Source organism: Panthera leo, chromosome C2 (assembly GCF_018350215.1).
Source record: "Panthera leo isolate Ple1 chromosome C2, P.leo_Ple1_pat1.1, whole genome shotgun sequence".
Lineage (NCBI taxonomy): Eukaryota > Metazoa > Chordata > Mammalia > Carnivora > Felidae > Panthera > Panthera leo.
In genome coordinates this window covers 67534539-67552350 of record NC_056687.1, presented here as the reverse complement: position 1 = coordinate 67552350, position 17812 = coordinate 67534539, and the positions used below count along the sequence as shown (strand labels likewise).

At 37.9% G+C, this 17812-nt stretch overlaps 1 protein-coding gene across 1 annotated transcript in view; it reads right to left on the bottom strand.

Annotated features, from left to right (window-relative positions):
• The window catches only part of CASR (calcium sensing receptor), a 29603-nt gene extending 12300 nt beyond the window's left edge, over positions 1–17303 (bottom strand). Inside the window, exons 1-3 of the mRNA XM_042903325.1 lie at positions 16895–17303; positions 14033–14339; positions 10222–11106 (exon numbers count right to left, since the gene is read on the bottom strand). Of these exons, the coding sequence (XP_042759259.1) occupies positions 10222–11106; positions 14033–14339; positions 16895–17079 (1377 nt within the window). The 5' untranslated portion in view covers positions 17080–17303. The remainder of the gene's footprint in view (positions 1–10221; positions 11107–14032; positions 14340–16894) is intronic.
• Positions 17304–17812: the final 509 nt, after the last annotated feature.

Genomic DNA, 17812 nt, shown 5'->3' with positions numbered 1-17812 from the left:
TCTGTGAATATACTAAAAACCACTGTAGTAGGTGAACTGTATGATATGTGAATTATATATCAATAAAGCTGTTACCAAAAAAGGAGGTATTGAAAGGGATTTCAAATGTCCAAATATGACTTCATTGGTGGAGCAGGTAGAGACCTTGATAACAAGGTAACCTTGAGTACATTTGGTATCAAGAGTTTACTAATGAGACATCGCAATTCTAGCCTCAGATGGGACAGGGAGATAAGGATAGGCAGAAGGTAAAAGCAGGGCAAACATCTTATCCAGAAAAGGAAGAACCCAGGATCTTTGTGGCTAGAAATTTTATACCCAAAATTTATTAGACAAATCTCCTCTAAAGTTAAAGACACTATCTTATTCCTTTATGTGTCCCCAGTGATTTGTAGAGGGCCCGAATTTGAATGGATACTCAAACTATGTCTGTTGAATGTTTAGTTGACAGTCTAGGCATTAAACTAACACTGTTGAATTTGTCAAGTGGTGCTCATGATGAGGTGTTCACCAGTCTGAGGATAAGTAAAAAAATAAATAAGGTCAATATGGTGTCTATATCAGTTAAAAGAGCAAGTAGGTAGAAAATCAATAAAGGTGTAAAAGACTTGAACAATACTTGATCAATAGCACTTGACCTAATTGATATTCATAGAACACTCAACCCAATAGCAGTAGAATACACACTCTTTTCAAGGGTACGGAGAATATTTACCAAGATAAACCATATTCTGGATAATAAAACCAAGTTTCCATAAATTTAAAAATATTCAAACAAAGTATGTTTTTTGACTCCTGAGAATTTAAATTAGAAATCAGTAACAGAAAGATATTTGAAAAATCTCCAGATACTTGGAAACCAAATAACATACTTCTAAATAATATATGGGTTAAAGAAGAAGTGGAAAGGAAAGTTAGAATGTATTTTGAATTAAATGAAAATGAAAACATAGCATACAAAATTGGGGGGATGCAGCTAAAGCAACATCTAGAGGGAGATTTTTAACAATAAAATTACTATAGTATAAGAGAAGAAAGGTCTCAAATTAATGACCTCACTTTCCAACCTAAGAAACTAGAAAAAGAAGAGCAAATTAAATTCAAATAAAGCAGGAGAAAGGAAGTAATAAAGCTCAGAGCAAAAACCAATGGAATAGAAAACAGAAACATAGAAAATCACTAAAACTAAAAGCTGGTTCTTTGGGAAGATCAATAAAATTGATGACTCTCTTCCCAGACTGATCAGAAAAAAAGATGAAGATGCGTATTTCCAAACAAAGAATGAGAGAAGTGACGTCACTAGAGATCTTGCAGACATTTTCAGGATAATCTGAGAGTATTATAAATAATTTAATAAGCAATATTCTAAACAAATTTATGCCAATAAATTCGACAACTTAGACACCGTCTTTGAAAGACACAATCAAAGCTGTCTTCAAAGCTGTCTTCAAAGGAATAGTTCTATAAGTATTAAAGAAATTGAATTTGCAGTTCAGAATTTTCCCACAAAGAAAATTGGCCCAATTCACTGATAAATTCTGCCAAATATTTAAGGAAGAAGGTAATACCAATTCCACACAAACTCTTTCAGAACATTGACAGGGAGGCAATACTTCCTAACCCATTCTTTGAAGGCAGTATTACTCAGATACCAAAACTAGACAAAGATATTATTAGAAAATAAAACTATTGACCAATATCTCTCATGAACATAGAGGAATAATTTCATAACCAAATTTTAGTTGTCTACCTTCCTACATTGTTGTAGGAATGCAAGGGTGAACATTCAACTACATTAACATACTACAAAAGGGAAACCATATGATGATCTCGATAAATACAGAAAAAGTAGTTGGTAACATCCAATCTCCATTCCTGATAAAAAATTTCCATAATCTAGGAGTAAAAAGGAACCTCCTGAATCCTCTACAAAACCTACGGTTAACATTATGCTTAGTGGTGAGAGATTGAATGTTTTTCCTCTAAGATCAGGAACAAGAGAATAATGTCCATTCTCACTGTGGCTATAGAGTATTATACTGGAGGTGCTAGCCAGTGCAGTTGGGCTGAAGTCAGCTGATTCAGACTGAAAATATAAAGTTCTAAGTTCTACACTCAAACAAAAACAAACAAACAAAGGAACTTTCAGATAAGGTTGAAAAGGTTTAGGATTCACTTTTTGAAAAATTTACCATTGAAGGTCATAAAAATTAAAATTTTATATAATCAGTTATAACTTAAACCTATTTTTAAAAGCAAAATACTCAAAATTATACTGTGGGATTAAGGTCCAATACAATTTCTCCCTTTGAGGTATCACTGTAACTTAAAAGTCCCCCCCAAAACTGTTCCATATAAGATTGATGACAGAAGTATGCCAGAAGATGAAGAGAGCAATCAACACTTGAGATATAGGACTGATATCCCCTTAACATAGAGAGATCCAGAATTATTCTATTAGCTATAATAAATTCATTCAAAGTAATAGCAGGAAAGATCAGGCCCCCCTTTTAAAAAATAAAATCAGTCAAAATAGATTTTTTTTAAGTTTCTTTTCTCCTTTTGGGTTTTTTTCATTAGTACAAATTAGGCTAAATTTTTTTTCCTGATAAGATCCTTAGGAAGCCTGTGTCAATTAAAAAACAATAGATGTTGGCAAGAATGTGGAGAAACGGGAACCCTTGTGCACTGTTGGTGGGAATCAAACTGGTGCAGCCACTCTGGAAAACAGTGTGGAGGTTTCTCAAGAAATTAAAAAATAGAACCACTCTATGACCCAGCAATAGCACTACTAGGAATTTATCCAAAGGATATAGGAGTTCTGATTCATAGGGGCACATGTATCCCAATGTTTATAGCAGCACTATCAACAATAGCCAAATTATGGAAAGAGCCTAAATGTCTATCACCTGATGAATGGATAAAGAAGATGTGGTTTATATATACAATGGGATACTACTTGGCAATGAGAAAGAATGAAATTTGCCATTTGCAACAATGTGGATGGAACTGGAGGGTATTATGCTAAGTTAAATAAGTCAGGCAGAGAAAGACAGATATCATGTGTTTTCACTCATATGTGGAATTTGAGAAACTGAACAGAAGACCATGGGGGAAGGGAAGGGAAAAAAAATAGTTTCAAACAGAGAGGGAGGCAACCTGTAAGAGACTCTTAAATATAAAGAACAAACAGGGTTGGTAGGGGGCAAGCAGGGGAGAGGGAAAATGGGTGATGGGTACTGAGGAGGGCACTTGTTGGGATGAGCACTGGGTGTTCTATGTAAGCGATGAATCACTGGAATCTACCCCCAAAACCAAAAGCACGCTGTATACACTGGATGTTAGCTAACTTGACAATAAATTATATTAAAAAAATAAAATAAGAATAAAATTTAATGGTTTCTGTATCTTCATGTCTCCATAATCCTGTTTATACTCTTAAAATCTTTATTGAAGTGGTGTTTTTCCTCTGTCATTTACCTCTTTAATGAAGAGTTAAGTTTCAGCCCGAATTTTATTGTTTTTTTTTGTTTGTTTGTTTTGTTTTTTTTTGCATGGGCATTTTCTACTGACTTCTTTCAGACCACTCACCTTCTCTTTTATCTGTGCCTATGGCTCTACTGTTTTGTTATTCACTTAACCTCTATTTACCCCTGTTACTTACCATTGTCTCATTCTCTTTATTTGTTCATTCAAAAAGTATTTATTAAGCACCTAATATGGGCCAAACAGGCACTTTTTTTAGTGACAAGAGACACAATTATATTCGAGATGGACAGAGAGATGTTTGCTATACTCTAATTTCGTCAGTTGTGTCCACTCTTACTTATTTTCACACTGTACTTTGTTTCTGTGTCTGTACTGTGAAACCATTGACTGACCCAGCAGCCTCTTAGGAGTTAGAAAGGATGTGCCTAAAGGGACAATTTGGCACATGGTTCTTTTAACAGTAACCTTGGTTGCTGCCTGGGGGCAGATGTGGCTAGGTACATGACTTTGGGCAAATCATTTTGGCTTCTCTGGGTCTTACTTTCCTCACCTACAAAAGAATACTACTCAAGACTAGTGTTTGCTGAACACTTATTATATATAGTCAGTATCCTGAGCACTTTATACATGTTAACTAAGGTCATCCTTATGATGAATTTCTACATCTCCATTTTTCAGGTGAGGAAAGTGAGGCACAGGCACATTAAGTGACTGCCCATGGCCATACAGTTGTTAGGTAGCAATTGGGATTTAGATCTAGTTAGCCTGGCTCTAGAGTCCAAACTTGTCAACCATTACATTATATATTATCCATTCAGCTGTAGGAGTCAGATTAGGTAGTCTATCACATTGTCTATTGCTAGTTACAAAGGTTAACTAATATAAAATATAGGTTGAGAAGATGGGCTTATTTTTAAAGTGGGATCATGGAGGCATGTATAATGCTTGTGGCAACACAAGCGGCCTTAATTGGAAAAGTGATCCATACTAAACGACATCCAGAACTCCATGCATGGCCTGTACTTTCCCACTCCAGGGTCTTTTCATTGTTTTATATTTTTAATCAACTTTATTGCAGTAAAGTTGACAGAGGATAAAATATGTCTATTTTAAGAGTACTGAGTTTTGGCAAATGTACATGTCTGTGTAACCACCACTACTATCACCCCAAAAAGTTCCCAGATGTCCCTTCCAAGTTAATCTTCACCCCCACTTGCAGCCCTAGGGAGCTGTGGATCTCTTTTCTTTCTATCATTAGAGAAAGGATATCATATAAATGTAATTACAGGATGTATTCTTTTTTTTTTTTTTTTTTTTTTTTTAGGTCTGGATTTTTTTCACTCAGCATGATGTTTTTGGGTTTTACCTATGTTACCTTTGCATTTGACATTTTCTCTAAGGAACACTTTCCAAAAATCCTGTCCATCCTTCAAAGCCCATCCCAGATGATATCTTTTGTTTTCTTCCTTACTTCAAATCCTAACCTTTAAGGTACGTAGTGTTTCATCCTCACAGTCAGTTTTACCTTGTCCATTAATAATCACTTAATTGTTTTCTAAGGCATATCTCTAAGTCATCTCTTTAGATATCTTTAATATTTCTTTTGGCATTCTGACTGTCAAGTTTTGCATTTGAGCACTTAATTTTCTACATAATACCTTGCATATCAGGGAAGGTGGAGATGGAAACCATTTCATCCTTAAAAGGAATGACAGGGAATCTTTAAATTGATAATTACTGACCCACAAAAATCAACATACATTATAAAATAAGTTAGATATTTCCCCAAGCGAGAACACTCTTCTTTTGCAGTTTTAAAAGAGGGACTAATAGTTCCATTAAAAAAGAAAATATAAAAATTTCCTTGAGATTTGTAATCCAGCATAATATGCTTCTAAGTTATTTTATTTAGGGAGAAATATGAGGAAAATAAGAATAAATGAAGGGGAAGAGAAAGGAAAAAAGCTAAAAGAAAGACTGACACATAGAAGATAACAGACAGAGAAACTGACAGGTTTTTAAAGAAAATTAGGGCACCTGGGTGGCGCAGTCGGTTAAGCGTCCGACTTCAGCCAGGTCACGATCTCGCGGTCCGTGAGTTCGAGCCCCGCGTCAGGCTCTGGGCTGATGGCTCAGAGCCTGGAGCCTGTTTCCGATTCTGTGTCGCCCTCTCTCTCTGCCCCTCCCCCGTTCATGCTCTGTCTCTCTCTGTCCCAAAAATAAATTAAAAACGTTGAAAAAAAAATTAAAAAAAAAAAAAAAAGAAAATTAAACACTGGGAAAGACACATTAAGAGAGAGACACATAGTTTACAACATGCACACACAGAGATGATCACATATTATCTTTTATGTGGTAATATTTCCATCTTGTGGCCTTTTAGGGTATTTCCTCTAAAAGATTTTAAAGTCAAACTGTTGCTCATTATAAGCATAAATGGGAATTACCTCTTGGCACATACTCTAATGGCTAATTGAAATAAACCAAAGACTAGACACTAAAACCCCCCCCACTGTTGTCTAGGATTTCTAGTTCTTACACATGGCATCACTTAACACAGAGGGAACATGGGATGGGGTATACAAAGCACCCTGTTCACACAGAGGTGAATGAAGAATGGTTTGCACAGATAAGGAGTCTATTGTTTCTTGCCCACTTCCTACACTAAGAGTGCTGGGAGATCCAGACTGATCCTTATCTCCCCTCCATTTCTTCTGGTTTTCATCCCAATTCACACCCCTCTCCAAATCCCAACAGTATTAGCAATTTCTGGAAAGATCAATTTGATTTGGCTTCTGTTATCACCATGGTTTTGTCATCATGCATACCTATTTTTTGACTAGTGAGTGGTTGGTGTAAGGTGGGGGAAGTAGGAAGCATGCCTTGTGCACAGTCATCCTGAGAGAAGGAAGAAGGTGATTCCACACTTACATGATTTTCCATACAAATTTGATTGTTGGGCATGTGGTCCAGGCTTATCTAATCAAAACCAAGAATACCTAAACCAGAGTGATTGATGTAAGTAAGGGTGGGTTGTTAGATTGAACAGTTCTCTGCAAAGGGCTCTAGGTAGTGTTGTCAGGCCAAATCAACTAGATCACTACTCTTTCTTTCATTTATTCTACACATACACAGGTGTCAGGCATTCTGGACACAGTGTTGAACAGTCCAGTGGAGGAGTCAGTGTGAAGAGAGAGGTGAGGAGCAGTGGAGAAGGACTTGGGGATCTCCATGGAGGTCAGGAGGGAATTGTGTGCTGTGCGCTCATAAATTATCTGTTAGTGTTACTTTTAAGGATATGAATTGATAAATTTAGTGGGAAAAACATCAACAAAAGAAAGAACTTGTGATTGACCTAATTTAATCAGAAGTTTAATTAGTAAGAATCTATTTCAGTCAACTAAAGAGTTGTGGAAATTTAAGCTGAATATATAAATGGCAAAAATGAGGAAGAAAGATTGTAAAACGTGTATGTGGGAGTATGACTTGAGAAGACTTCTAGGAGAAAGTGAATTTTGAAGAAGTTAAAAATTTGTGGTGGACAGTGTTACGTGGGACAAAAATGGATGGTGCTTCAGGTGTGGGATATAATCTAAACAAAAATGCTATGCCAAAAATTCGTAAGTGCTTTATGGGGAGGTGCCAGTCAGGTTGGCTTATGAGAGAATTGAGAGAAGGTAGGGGTTGAAATCTAGGCTGATATACTTACATTAGATTGTATAGATTATAAGGGTGATAGGTTTCCATATAGGTCTTAATAATGAGAGTGAATAGGGGTGCCTGGGTGGCTCAGTCTGTTAAGTGTCCGACTTCAGCTCAGGTCATGATCTCACGGTTTGTGGGTTTGAGCCCTGTGTCAGGCTCCATGCTGACAGCTCGGAGCCTGGAGCCTGCTTCGGATTCTGGGTCTCCCTCTCTCTCTCTCTCTGTCTCTCTCTGCCCCTCCCTCTCTCTCGCTCCCTCAAAAAATGAACAAACATTAAAAAAAAATTTTAAAATAATGAGAGTGAATAATTGCTGGTCTATCTCCTGATACAAAAGACATGGCCAACATCTTAAATTCTAGAATTCCCACCCAACTGCCTGGGTTCCTGAGGCTTAAAGGAAGCTTTTACAGAAAGCACACAGGACATTTTGGCCAATGACCACATGTTATTCCTCCCTAGAGCTGTGACTCTATTTTTCTGTCTCCTCTCCTGAATGAATTGTGCCAGACTGTGTATGAGCCAGGAGGGCACATCTTAACTTGTAAGTAGGGTCAACTGAGGTGTCTGTGTGGTGGATATTTTTTTAAATTTTGTCTGCTTTGCTTCTCTTTTTTCCTCCTTTGGTAACACCCTGATTTCCCTTTGGGGGTCCACTCCCCCTCTAACTCTCCCTATGTAATTTGAAAGGACTCCACTCCTAGCTTCAGTGATAGATATGTGATCTTAGACTGGTCGATCAGTGTGGTTTCTGGGACTTATACAGGAGATCTTGGGAAATAAGAGCCGAGTAGTAAAGATTTTATGAGCCTGAAGCTATTATAGAGGTTGAAAACTGCTAACCCTGAGGAATAAGGAACAGAGATGGAGATGAAAGCATCTACTTGTATCTGGAATACTTCTGAAATTTTCAGTATTATGGGCTACTAATAATATGAGTTTCTTCTGTTTAAGCCAGTTTGGTTTGGGTTTTCTACAGTATGGAACTAAAAGTCCCACTCTTGACTGTAGCCTCATTCTTACAGCTTTTTTCATATATGCCCAAGCTTTGGTCTTGACAATCTAGATCTTACTTCCTTGTTTGGAAAGGAGTCATTGAAGAACAGAAATGTCAAATTACCCACTGGAAGCCTCTTTTCCCTTCAACCCCACCCTGGTCCTGTCGGCTTTTCAAGAGCTGGAGTCTTCCTTTTAGGAGACATGGAAGGGAAGGGAGGAAAGACAACAGTATTTGCTAAAAGATTGTTCCTTTGTTCCTCCATCTTAAAACTCCACTCTTTATCATAATGGCTCTTGAAGTCTTTTTTGGTCTTTGACTGTCATTAGAGTGCTTCTTTGCCAGGGTTCAGGAAACAGGTGATGCAGTGCAAGGAAGGAGACTTTAAGTACCTCATAGAGATGAGAAACTTTAGCCAACAATGATGTCTGAGTGTGGTTTTCCCCACAAGAGAAGGGCTGAGAAGCACTTGCAGGTCCTGGCTCATTCTGCCAGCCTCGACACCGCTCCTTACCCTATGATAGTCTCTAAAATGACTGACATAGGTTGTATATTCTTTGTTTCTTTATACCTTTTCCCAAGGGTCTGTGGTGGTAGGGTTCTACATACACAGCTGTTGTAGTTATCATTTTTAACCTGGTTGCCTAATTAGAAGCATATTGAAATGCTACTATAATAATCATCATCTGTTTAGAACTTGAAAGTTTATAAATTGCTTTCACATATGTCATCACATCTCATCTTTAAAAGAACCTTGGGCAGAAAGTGGGCTAGATATTGAGGCCATTTTACAGATGAAGAGACTGACTTAGAACAGTGGCTTGCCAGGGATGATGCAGCTAATTTATGGGTGAGCTGGAGCTCAAGCTGGAGACTGGGTCATTCAGCTCATGTTCAGGAATGTCTCCTCTCCCCTCCCCCTATAATCATGCACTCTCTGATAGGTCAGTCTGGAACTGAGGAAAAAATAAAAGCAGTATAAAACAAGGTTTGATTGAAAAATCAAGGTAACTACACAAGACACGAACAACTATGTAGGATTTAAGTCAGACCAGACTTTTATCTTCAGAAATTTTATGAAATGAGAAAAATTATGATGTCTCTTCTATGTGCAATTCAATTCAAAAATACAAAACAAGACTAAAGTCTAAAATGAGTGTAGGAATTCCACCTAAGTTCCAGTTATTTTCTATGATAACTAGTTCAGTGTTTATTTTTAAAATATCCAATATCAAATCTTTGTAAGGAGAGGTGTCTTTTTTTTTTTTTTTTTTTTTTTTTTTCCTGTGCCCTTGATTTGCTTGTGTCCTAAGCTTAGTTGGCCTGTTGGGTGGTCTATCACATTATATTGTGAATAATACTTTGGTAAAAGTAGTGGCTAAATGCGATAACACTAGCATATGGAATTTAATAGGTACTAAACTAATACTTGTTATAAGAGGACAAGATCTGTAATTTACCATAATTGTAAAAATACTCCATGTACTCCATTTAATACATAGTATTAAATCTGTTCCAGGATATTTAAAAGCTCTTAGGGGCTGGGGCACCTGGGTGGCTCAGTTGGTTAGGCAACCGACTTCGGCTCAGGTCATGATCTCACAGTTTGTGGGTTTGAGCCCTGCGTTGGGATCTGTGCTGACATCTCAGAGCCTGGATCCTACTTCAGATTCTGTGTCTCCCCCTCTCTCTACCCCACCCTTGCTCACGCTCTGTGTCTCTCTGTCTCTCAATAATAAATAAACATTAAAAAAAATTTTTTAAAAGCTCTTAGGGGCCATACTTTAGTTATTCTGAACCCCTGGACTAAAGAACAGTTGAACCAAGGCTTTAAACAGATAACCAAATTAAATTACTATCAATTTTGCAGAAGTCAGTTACTTAGAATGTTTGAAAAGGCAATTTGAACCCAAAGCTATGTATAGCAACATCATTTAGATACTGTCTTTTTGAGGTGACCACTTTATCTGTCTTGCCTGGGTCAGCCCAATTCTGCTACACAGTGAACTGCTATCTAAGTGAAGTATGTACCTGCCAAGCCTCAACCTTCTTGATATCTGCGCAGGAACCATTGGTGAAGAGCCCTCTTCCAGGTAAGCATGTATATATATCTTGCAGGGCATGAGCAATGGAATAGACTGCTAAGTAGACATTGTAGGATATCCGTAAATGTGTATAATCCATGTAAGGGGTCTCCACGCTGCTGATGTTCTCGTCCCCTGTACAGAGAGGTCGCAAGGCAGTGGAGCTATTGCTTATCCTGCCACCACCTTCTTCATGACCTCTCAGGAAAGTGTCCAGTGCTAAAGGTCCTTTAGCACCTTCTTGGAGGTGGCAGTTAAAGGTTTCTTCCCAAAACTCCTTGGCAAAACCATTGTGGACAGACTTTCTGGGATGGACTTTCTGCAGGAATTCCCGGAAACCTGGGATCTGTCCAGCCTTCAGAGCGAATCCAATGGTGCCTCCAACCACATGGAAGTACTCGGGCATGGCAATCAAGGAAGAGCTGGCCCAGGCCTCGCTGGCCAGCCAGATCCTCCCTGTGATATTACGCCGGACAATCTCCTTGATAAGGGGTTCAAGGTCTGGGCCACTAGAGAAAACAACAATGACTTTGGCTGTGGAATTCTGGATCACCTCCACCACTTGCTGGATCTCTTCTTCATCAGAATACTGGGAGATGAGTTCACTGAAGTCAATGCAGATGTCCCTCTCCTCAGCTTCCTCTCGAAACTTCTCAATCCCTGGCCGGCCGTAGTCATCATCAGCAGCAATTGTGCCCACCCAGTTCCAGCGGAAATACTCGATAATGTCTGCCATGGCAGTGGCCTGGTGTTCATCATTGGGGATGGTACGGAGAAAGGACTTGAACTGATTTTTGTTGCTGAGGAGTCTGCTGGAGGAGGCATAGCTGACCTGGAAAGAACATAGGATGAATGAGTGAATGAGATGCCAGATGAACCTCAAGGATCTGTGGGGTTGGCTTTTTGAGCATTCATTAATTTATCAAACATGCTGTTCATTGCAGATGGGATGAAAGGATGAAGACAACCAGAATATGTTCCTCTCCAGTGTGAGCACTCAAGCATCAGTCAGTCTTTGGGGGAGCATTCTAATTCCCAGTGGGTGATTCTTCACAATGCCACTTTCAGAAATGGGTCTGGCCATAAAGTCAACCCAACAATAGTAGAATCTACTTACCCTTTCAAGGAGAGTCTTTACACGCTGTTGCAAAGTTGCTCCTAACTTCCTTTGTGATGTCTCATTGGTTATCATATATCCATGTACACATCTTCTTCCTGTTATGTCCAGGTTCTGATCTAAACATTTAGCTTCCCCTTTACTATGATGAACACTGTGTCCATGACTCACTTCTGGAAGGAATGCAATTCTCTGTGGGTGATAAACCTAAGGCTCTTCAGAGGAGCCCCAAGGGGTTCTTCTTTCCTAGTCTGTCTAGGTTCTCTCCTTCAGTCTCCAGTTAGTCTCCCTCTTGTTAACGAAGGAGAGTTTAATAGTTCTTTTCTCTAGTTTTCTAGAGAGATTTTAAAGGAAACTAAGTTAAAAAATTGGGGGGAATGTCTTTAATATTTCTCACCCATTGAAACAATTAGTTTTCTATGTTTAGTGTTTTAAAATGAATTTTCCAATATATTTCTTCTTACCAATGAATAGTTTCTACATCAAAAACATGAAAGACATTGGTGTATGAAAGACCACGACCAACTTTGCTAAAGAGCATGATTTTTCTGACAAGAGCTTTGATTTTGGAAGTTACAATATAAAATTGACAGTTTTTTCTCTTATCAGCAAGCCCCTTCTTGCTCTATTATGAGAGATCATGAGGTGTAGGTAGTTAGATTAAGTAATTTATTGAGATGTTGTTGTTTTCACAGAGCTCTACTTGCAGACCCAAACAACAGGCTTCTGTCAGATTTTTGCAAATGAAAAACCTACTCAGGCATTTTGTAAATTTATCCATTAATGTTTACTTCTTCTTTTTGAAAAATGGGTTGAAAAGGGTTTTAAAAGGATTAAAATTACAAATATATCTACTATGAATATGTTTCTCTTAAAGAATGCATTTATAATATTTGTCTAGTTTTTAAAAAGAAACTAGGAATGAGGGGGGTAAATACTACTTCACTACCAGTTCTCCCCACAAAGAAAAAAAAACAACTCTTAAAAATACACAAAACTTTCTTATATTGTGAGAGGGGAGAATTTCATGAATGAGTCAGAAAACTTCTGTCCAGAACTTTTCTAGCTGGTCTGCTTGTTCCATCCACTTGGTGGCATGAGTAGCATAAGAAATACCCTTGGCCTCTGCCCCTACCCTGCAGAGCAGTGGCTCCCAGTTCTGGTGCACATTAGGATCACCTTGGGAGCTTTCAAAACTCCTGATGCCCAGGCTGCATCTCATATCAATTAAACCAGGATCTCTATGGTGTGAAACCCAGGTATCGGTTTTTAAGGCTCCCCATGTGATTCTAACACGCAGTCATGGAAGAGAAACATTACTGTAGATATACTTACATTGTTTTGACTGAGAATTATAGTCTTCATGACACTTTAATAATTCAAATTTAGCTTAACCTTGTCTTTCATCCAAACCATAAAGAATTAAAACCTTTACATTTATATTCTTTATTTACCTTATCCACAATTATACCTTGTGCCTCTTGGCCACAAAAACTTACTTTCACTGTGTATTAAAAAAATACTGTACAATATGCAAAATTTATAAGATGCATATTTGCATCTTACCCAACACATTTACCGACCATTATTAGATCATTTTGTGCAAAAGTTATAAAGCCAGGGCTTCCCCATGGGAAACACCTTTAATTCCCTGAAGTAAGGATTCGGGAAATGATGACAAGTCTTTTTCAGTTGCCACATGAATATAAAAGGATAATGTCTATCACCAAAGAAATGGGGACCTCCCAACATATAAATGTGAATTTATCAAAGGTACTCTTAACAAATTTTAAATATTAGACATTGAAAAAAATAAATTTAAAGCATGATCTATAATTTTAAAATTGATGTAAAGGATGTATTACAGTTGAGCTGATTCTCTCATCCACGGACATTTAGGTTGTTTCCAACTTTTCAGTATTATAAAATGATGTCATAGATCTATAAATATTAACATGAAAAAAGATTTGCTCCATAGGGGAAAAATATGCAACTTTGAACAAATGTTTATTAAAGCACTTGTTTCAGTGAATTGTTAGCATTTGAAAATGCAGACATCTCCTCATCTAGGGTGAGTTCCTGCAGGGTGGACACTATTTGTTCATATGTGCTCTATAAATATTGTTGAACGAAATAGAATATTTTCCATTCTGGAATGTGCAAGACAATGATTAAGTTCTTGTTCTGTGAGAAAATATACTCTGCTTCCCCCTGAGCTAAACTTTAAGCCAGAAGTTAGAGAGGCAGAATTTTAAAGGAATAGGATTAGGGACAGATTTTGAGTTTGAAAGGTAAGTTTACATCATATGGCCTCATTCCTTTTAGTAAAGGCAGAAGAATGGTCATTTACTAAAGGAATGGAATGGAAAATAAATACCTGGCAAAAAAGGCAAAGTTTTACACAAGGTATGTTTAAAAGAATTTTGGAAGAGTTGTGAAGGTTTAGTGGACATGGTTGATATTGGGGTCTCAGAAATCCCAAATGGTCATGGTACAGTGCCCCTACTAATTAGAAGGGGTTTTTTTGGTGCCAGTGTAAAGCCAGAGATAGGAAAATAGCAAACTGTATGGACACTGGGCATGGAAGTCACTCGAGTCCTGATCCCTGCCCGCATTGCCCCATATAAGAAGTCATGTGTACCTGGGGAATGTAGAAGAGGCCCAGCAGGTTTGCCACCGCTGTGGAGATGCCCGAACCAGTTGCTCCCACCACAGCGATAGTAGAGGGGATATGCTCTGAGCAGTTGCAGAACTCGTCGAGGTTCAGAGAATCAATTTTATTTTGTGCCACAAAACTCAGAGTGGCCTCCAAGGCTTTAGAAACAGTGTTGCAAGTGTCAAATATCCTGTATCCCAGTGTCATGTTGGGAAGAAGGACTGGGCTGCTGTTTATTTCCTCGATGGCAAATATCATTGCTTGTAACCAGCGAAACCCGCGGAAATTATACCTGCAAGAAAGAAGAAATGGAAGAAAATGGGAGGCTTTCTGGTCAACCACTTAAGAGTAGGGACTGGGCAAAGCTCGGTTTGAATCATGGCTGTGTTATTCTTTGTTTTCATGATGTGTTCTTTGAGACTCATTTTACTCTCTGTAAAATGGGGACAATGCCTACCTCATATGATAGCTGTGAACATGAGATAATTATGTAAAATTCTCAGCCTGGTGCCTTACACAGAGGAAGCAATGGTAGCAAAGATTGTTATTAGTAATAGAATGAATAATTTGTATCTGCTTCATCCAGCAAAAAGTTTGAAGTTGCTGATCTAAAGTATTAAAAATAATACAGATATTTTTAAAAAAGGACTACAGAAAATATAAATAAGATTAGGATTTTAATATGTAGGAGCCTAAAACTAACCTCAGATTTGCAGAGTCACAAATTTAGATTATGACATTACTGGAGGTCAAAGGGGAAAGGGAGATGATAGAGCTCATCTTTGTAAACAAACAAACAAACATGTAGGATGGCTGTTTACAAATAGTGATTATTTCTGGGTGGTGGAGCAATGGCTTTTAAAATTGTGGGCTTTTGGTTTATTTATATATTCTGTTTTAAAAAATGAGTATGCATTGCTTTTCAAAGAACATTATTTTAAATAAAAATCGAGCAAATTAAACAAAGAGAAGTAGGGTCAGTTACATAGTTTTCACTCTCCCAAGATTTAGCTCAGAGTGAGGGCTAGTTAAGTATGCTAAATCAGTGTATCAACGTCCAAAGGAGGAAATGTAACAACTCCACAGGTTCTCTCTTTCTATGGTAGGTTATACTACTTGAACTCAATGGCAGGAGGTAAGAAATATTTGCTGTACTCCACTGTGTTGTTTAGGTTCCAAACTTTTATTTTTATGTATTTATTTTTTAAATGTTTATTTATTTTTGAGAGAGAGAATGCATGCAAAGAGGGGCAGAGAAACGCAGAGAGAGAGGGAGACAGAGGATCTGAAGTGGGCTCTGCACTGACAGCAGAGAGCCCAATGTGGGGCTCGAATTCATGACTGTGAGATCAGGACCTGAGCCGAAGTCAGACACTTAACCAACTGAGCCCACCCAGGTGCCCCAAGATTCCTAATTTATTCCCCTCCACCCAGTTTCCTAACTTTTAATGTGACCTTTTCTCTTAGTCATTTTCTTTATGTTTCCATCATTTTTTTGTTGTTGTTTAGTTATTTGTTTTAAACCTTAAGTTAAAAGTTAAGTTTTAAGTTAAGAGAGATTATAGAATTTTTCTTTACATAAAACATTTATACTGCTAAACTGATTTTACTATCTTTCTTTAATATAATTTAAAAAATATAGTATTCCAGGGCTTTTTGCTTAACCTTAGGTATATACATGGCACATGCACAACTCTGGTCAGCAGGGTACAACAAAGAAGATATTTGTCCAAATGGGTTATATGGAGAATATGATCAGCATAGTTGAAATTCTGTACTTAGTTTTTCTGTATTTATGAGAAAAATGTGAAAATGCTATCTAATTTTAAAGCTCTCATTAGAACATGAACAGAAATCCAGTTTTGTTGGAGCAATTCTAGTTTTCATGTTCATTTTCCAGCAATCAGGGAGACCATGGAAGAGTGCTGGATCCCTTCTGAACATTGCAAGTCTTAGAGAGAAAGTGTTATTTTCTCTTAGAAGTTGGGTAAAGACTTGGGGTGCAGTCACGGTCTCTGATATCCTTGTGAAGGGAGGTGATATACAGTCCATTCTACTCTGTGGAAGTCAGATTTTGTTTGAAGGAACTGCCTAATTCTAGGTGCCATATTCTGCTAGAGTCATGATAAATTAGGGAGCCTCAAATGGAGGGAAATCAAGTCATGAAGTAATTGTTCAGAAAACAGATTCAGGCCTGGAAAAGAAGTGATTCAATGGGATAAGTTAGCTGTCTTCACATGGCTGAAGAAAGAGTTCAGTGAGAGATTTAGATGGATTCTGTGGTTTCTCCCATCAGTGTTAGGTATATTCTGTGTTAAACAAGAGGATTTCAGCCTTCTATACGAAGGGCTTCCAAAATACTATAGACTGCATTTTGTAGATGCCTGGGTCATGCCAGCCACTGACGTTTCTTTCAACTTTAAAATCCTTTAAAAAAAAAATGAGAATAAGGCAGCTAACACTCAGGTATTATTGACCTTTGGGGCACTTAAGGTAAATGGGAGATGTTACTACTCAGGTTTGCAAGACCTATAATAAATTGCCTTCTAGGTACTTAGTCTTCCATTAAGCAACACTGCTGCCAGATATGAACAATGACAACTCAGTTACCAAGTGACTGGCACATACTCCCAACAGGCCATGGATTTTTCTATTCAGTATATTTGACATTTTACTTTTTGAAAACTTTCTTTTAAAGAGGGTCATGGAATAATTTCAGCATGACTACCACTCACCATTTTTGAAAAAAATAAAACCAAGTTTGAAAAAAAATTATTTTGGGTTTGATACAGCTTTTCTCCAACCACCAGAAGAGAAGAGACTCTCTGACTTGGCTCCTTTCCTTACCTGATACATTCCACAGACTCTGGCCTTGACTTTAGATCTTGATCTTTGGCTGCTACTCCAAAATGAATAGGAAAGAGCCCCCCGAGGATAATGTCCCCTTTCTTCTGAGCTCGTTGGTCAGGCCCATAGGCAGAAGTGCACCAGGTAATTGCCAAGAGGATCAAACAACAGCTATAAAATGCCATAGTTCTGCTTTCTCTCCAGGGGGAGAAACAAGAGTGCTGGTGGTTCGGGGGCCCCTGGAACTTTTCCCCCTTGGTGCAGTTCACTCCCTGTAGTGGTGGCACATGTCTACAGAGTGATTAATAACAGAATGGAAGCTGTGGTGTTTGAATATCCATTTCTGCCTTTGCCATTGCAGACTGGTAAGGTGGGTGGTCCTTGAGTCTTTAGAAGCCACATCATGTGAAGACTGATGCTTTCTAAAAGAAAAGAGAGACAAAATTAATTCAGCTAAGCCTAAATCCCATCTTGTTATGATGACTATAACTGAGGTAGCTTAGAATTTCCATTTAGAGAGGTTGAGGGGTAACAGGAGGGGACAGCATGACTTAAGAGTCTTAGACTATGTTTTTTTAGTACTTCATGTAAGATACAGAAAACGTCAGTTGCCCATATTGGAGAAGGACTATGTTCAATTGTGAGGCCACATTTTAAAGAGGTCATTGATAAGCTAGGGACCCCACTGATGTTATTGCTGGATTTTAATCCATTCATTCTTCTGCGTGAATAATGCATAGAATTTTCCTAGGAGAAGCAGTTTCTTGCATTAGTATAATATAAATAATATTTTATTCACCACCTATGTTCTTATAGAAAATATAGAATGAGTCATACTCAAGTTTAAATCTGGCTTTAAATCAAACAAAAATGTCAGAAAAGGCCATTTATTCTTTATGCTTTCTTTCTTATGGTGGC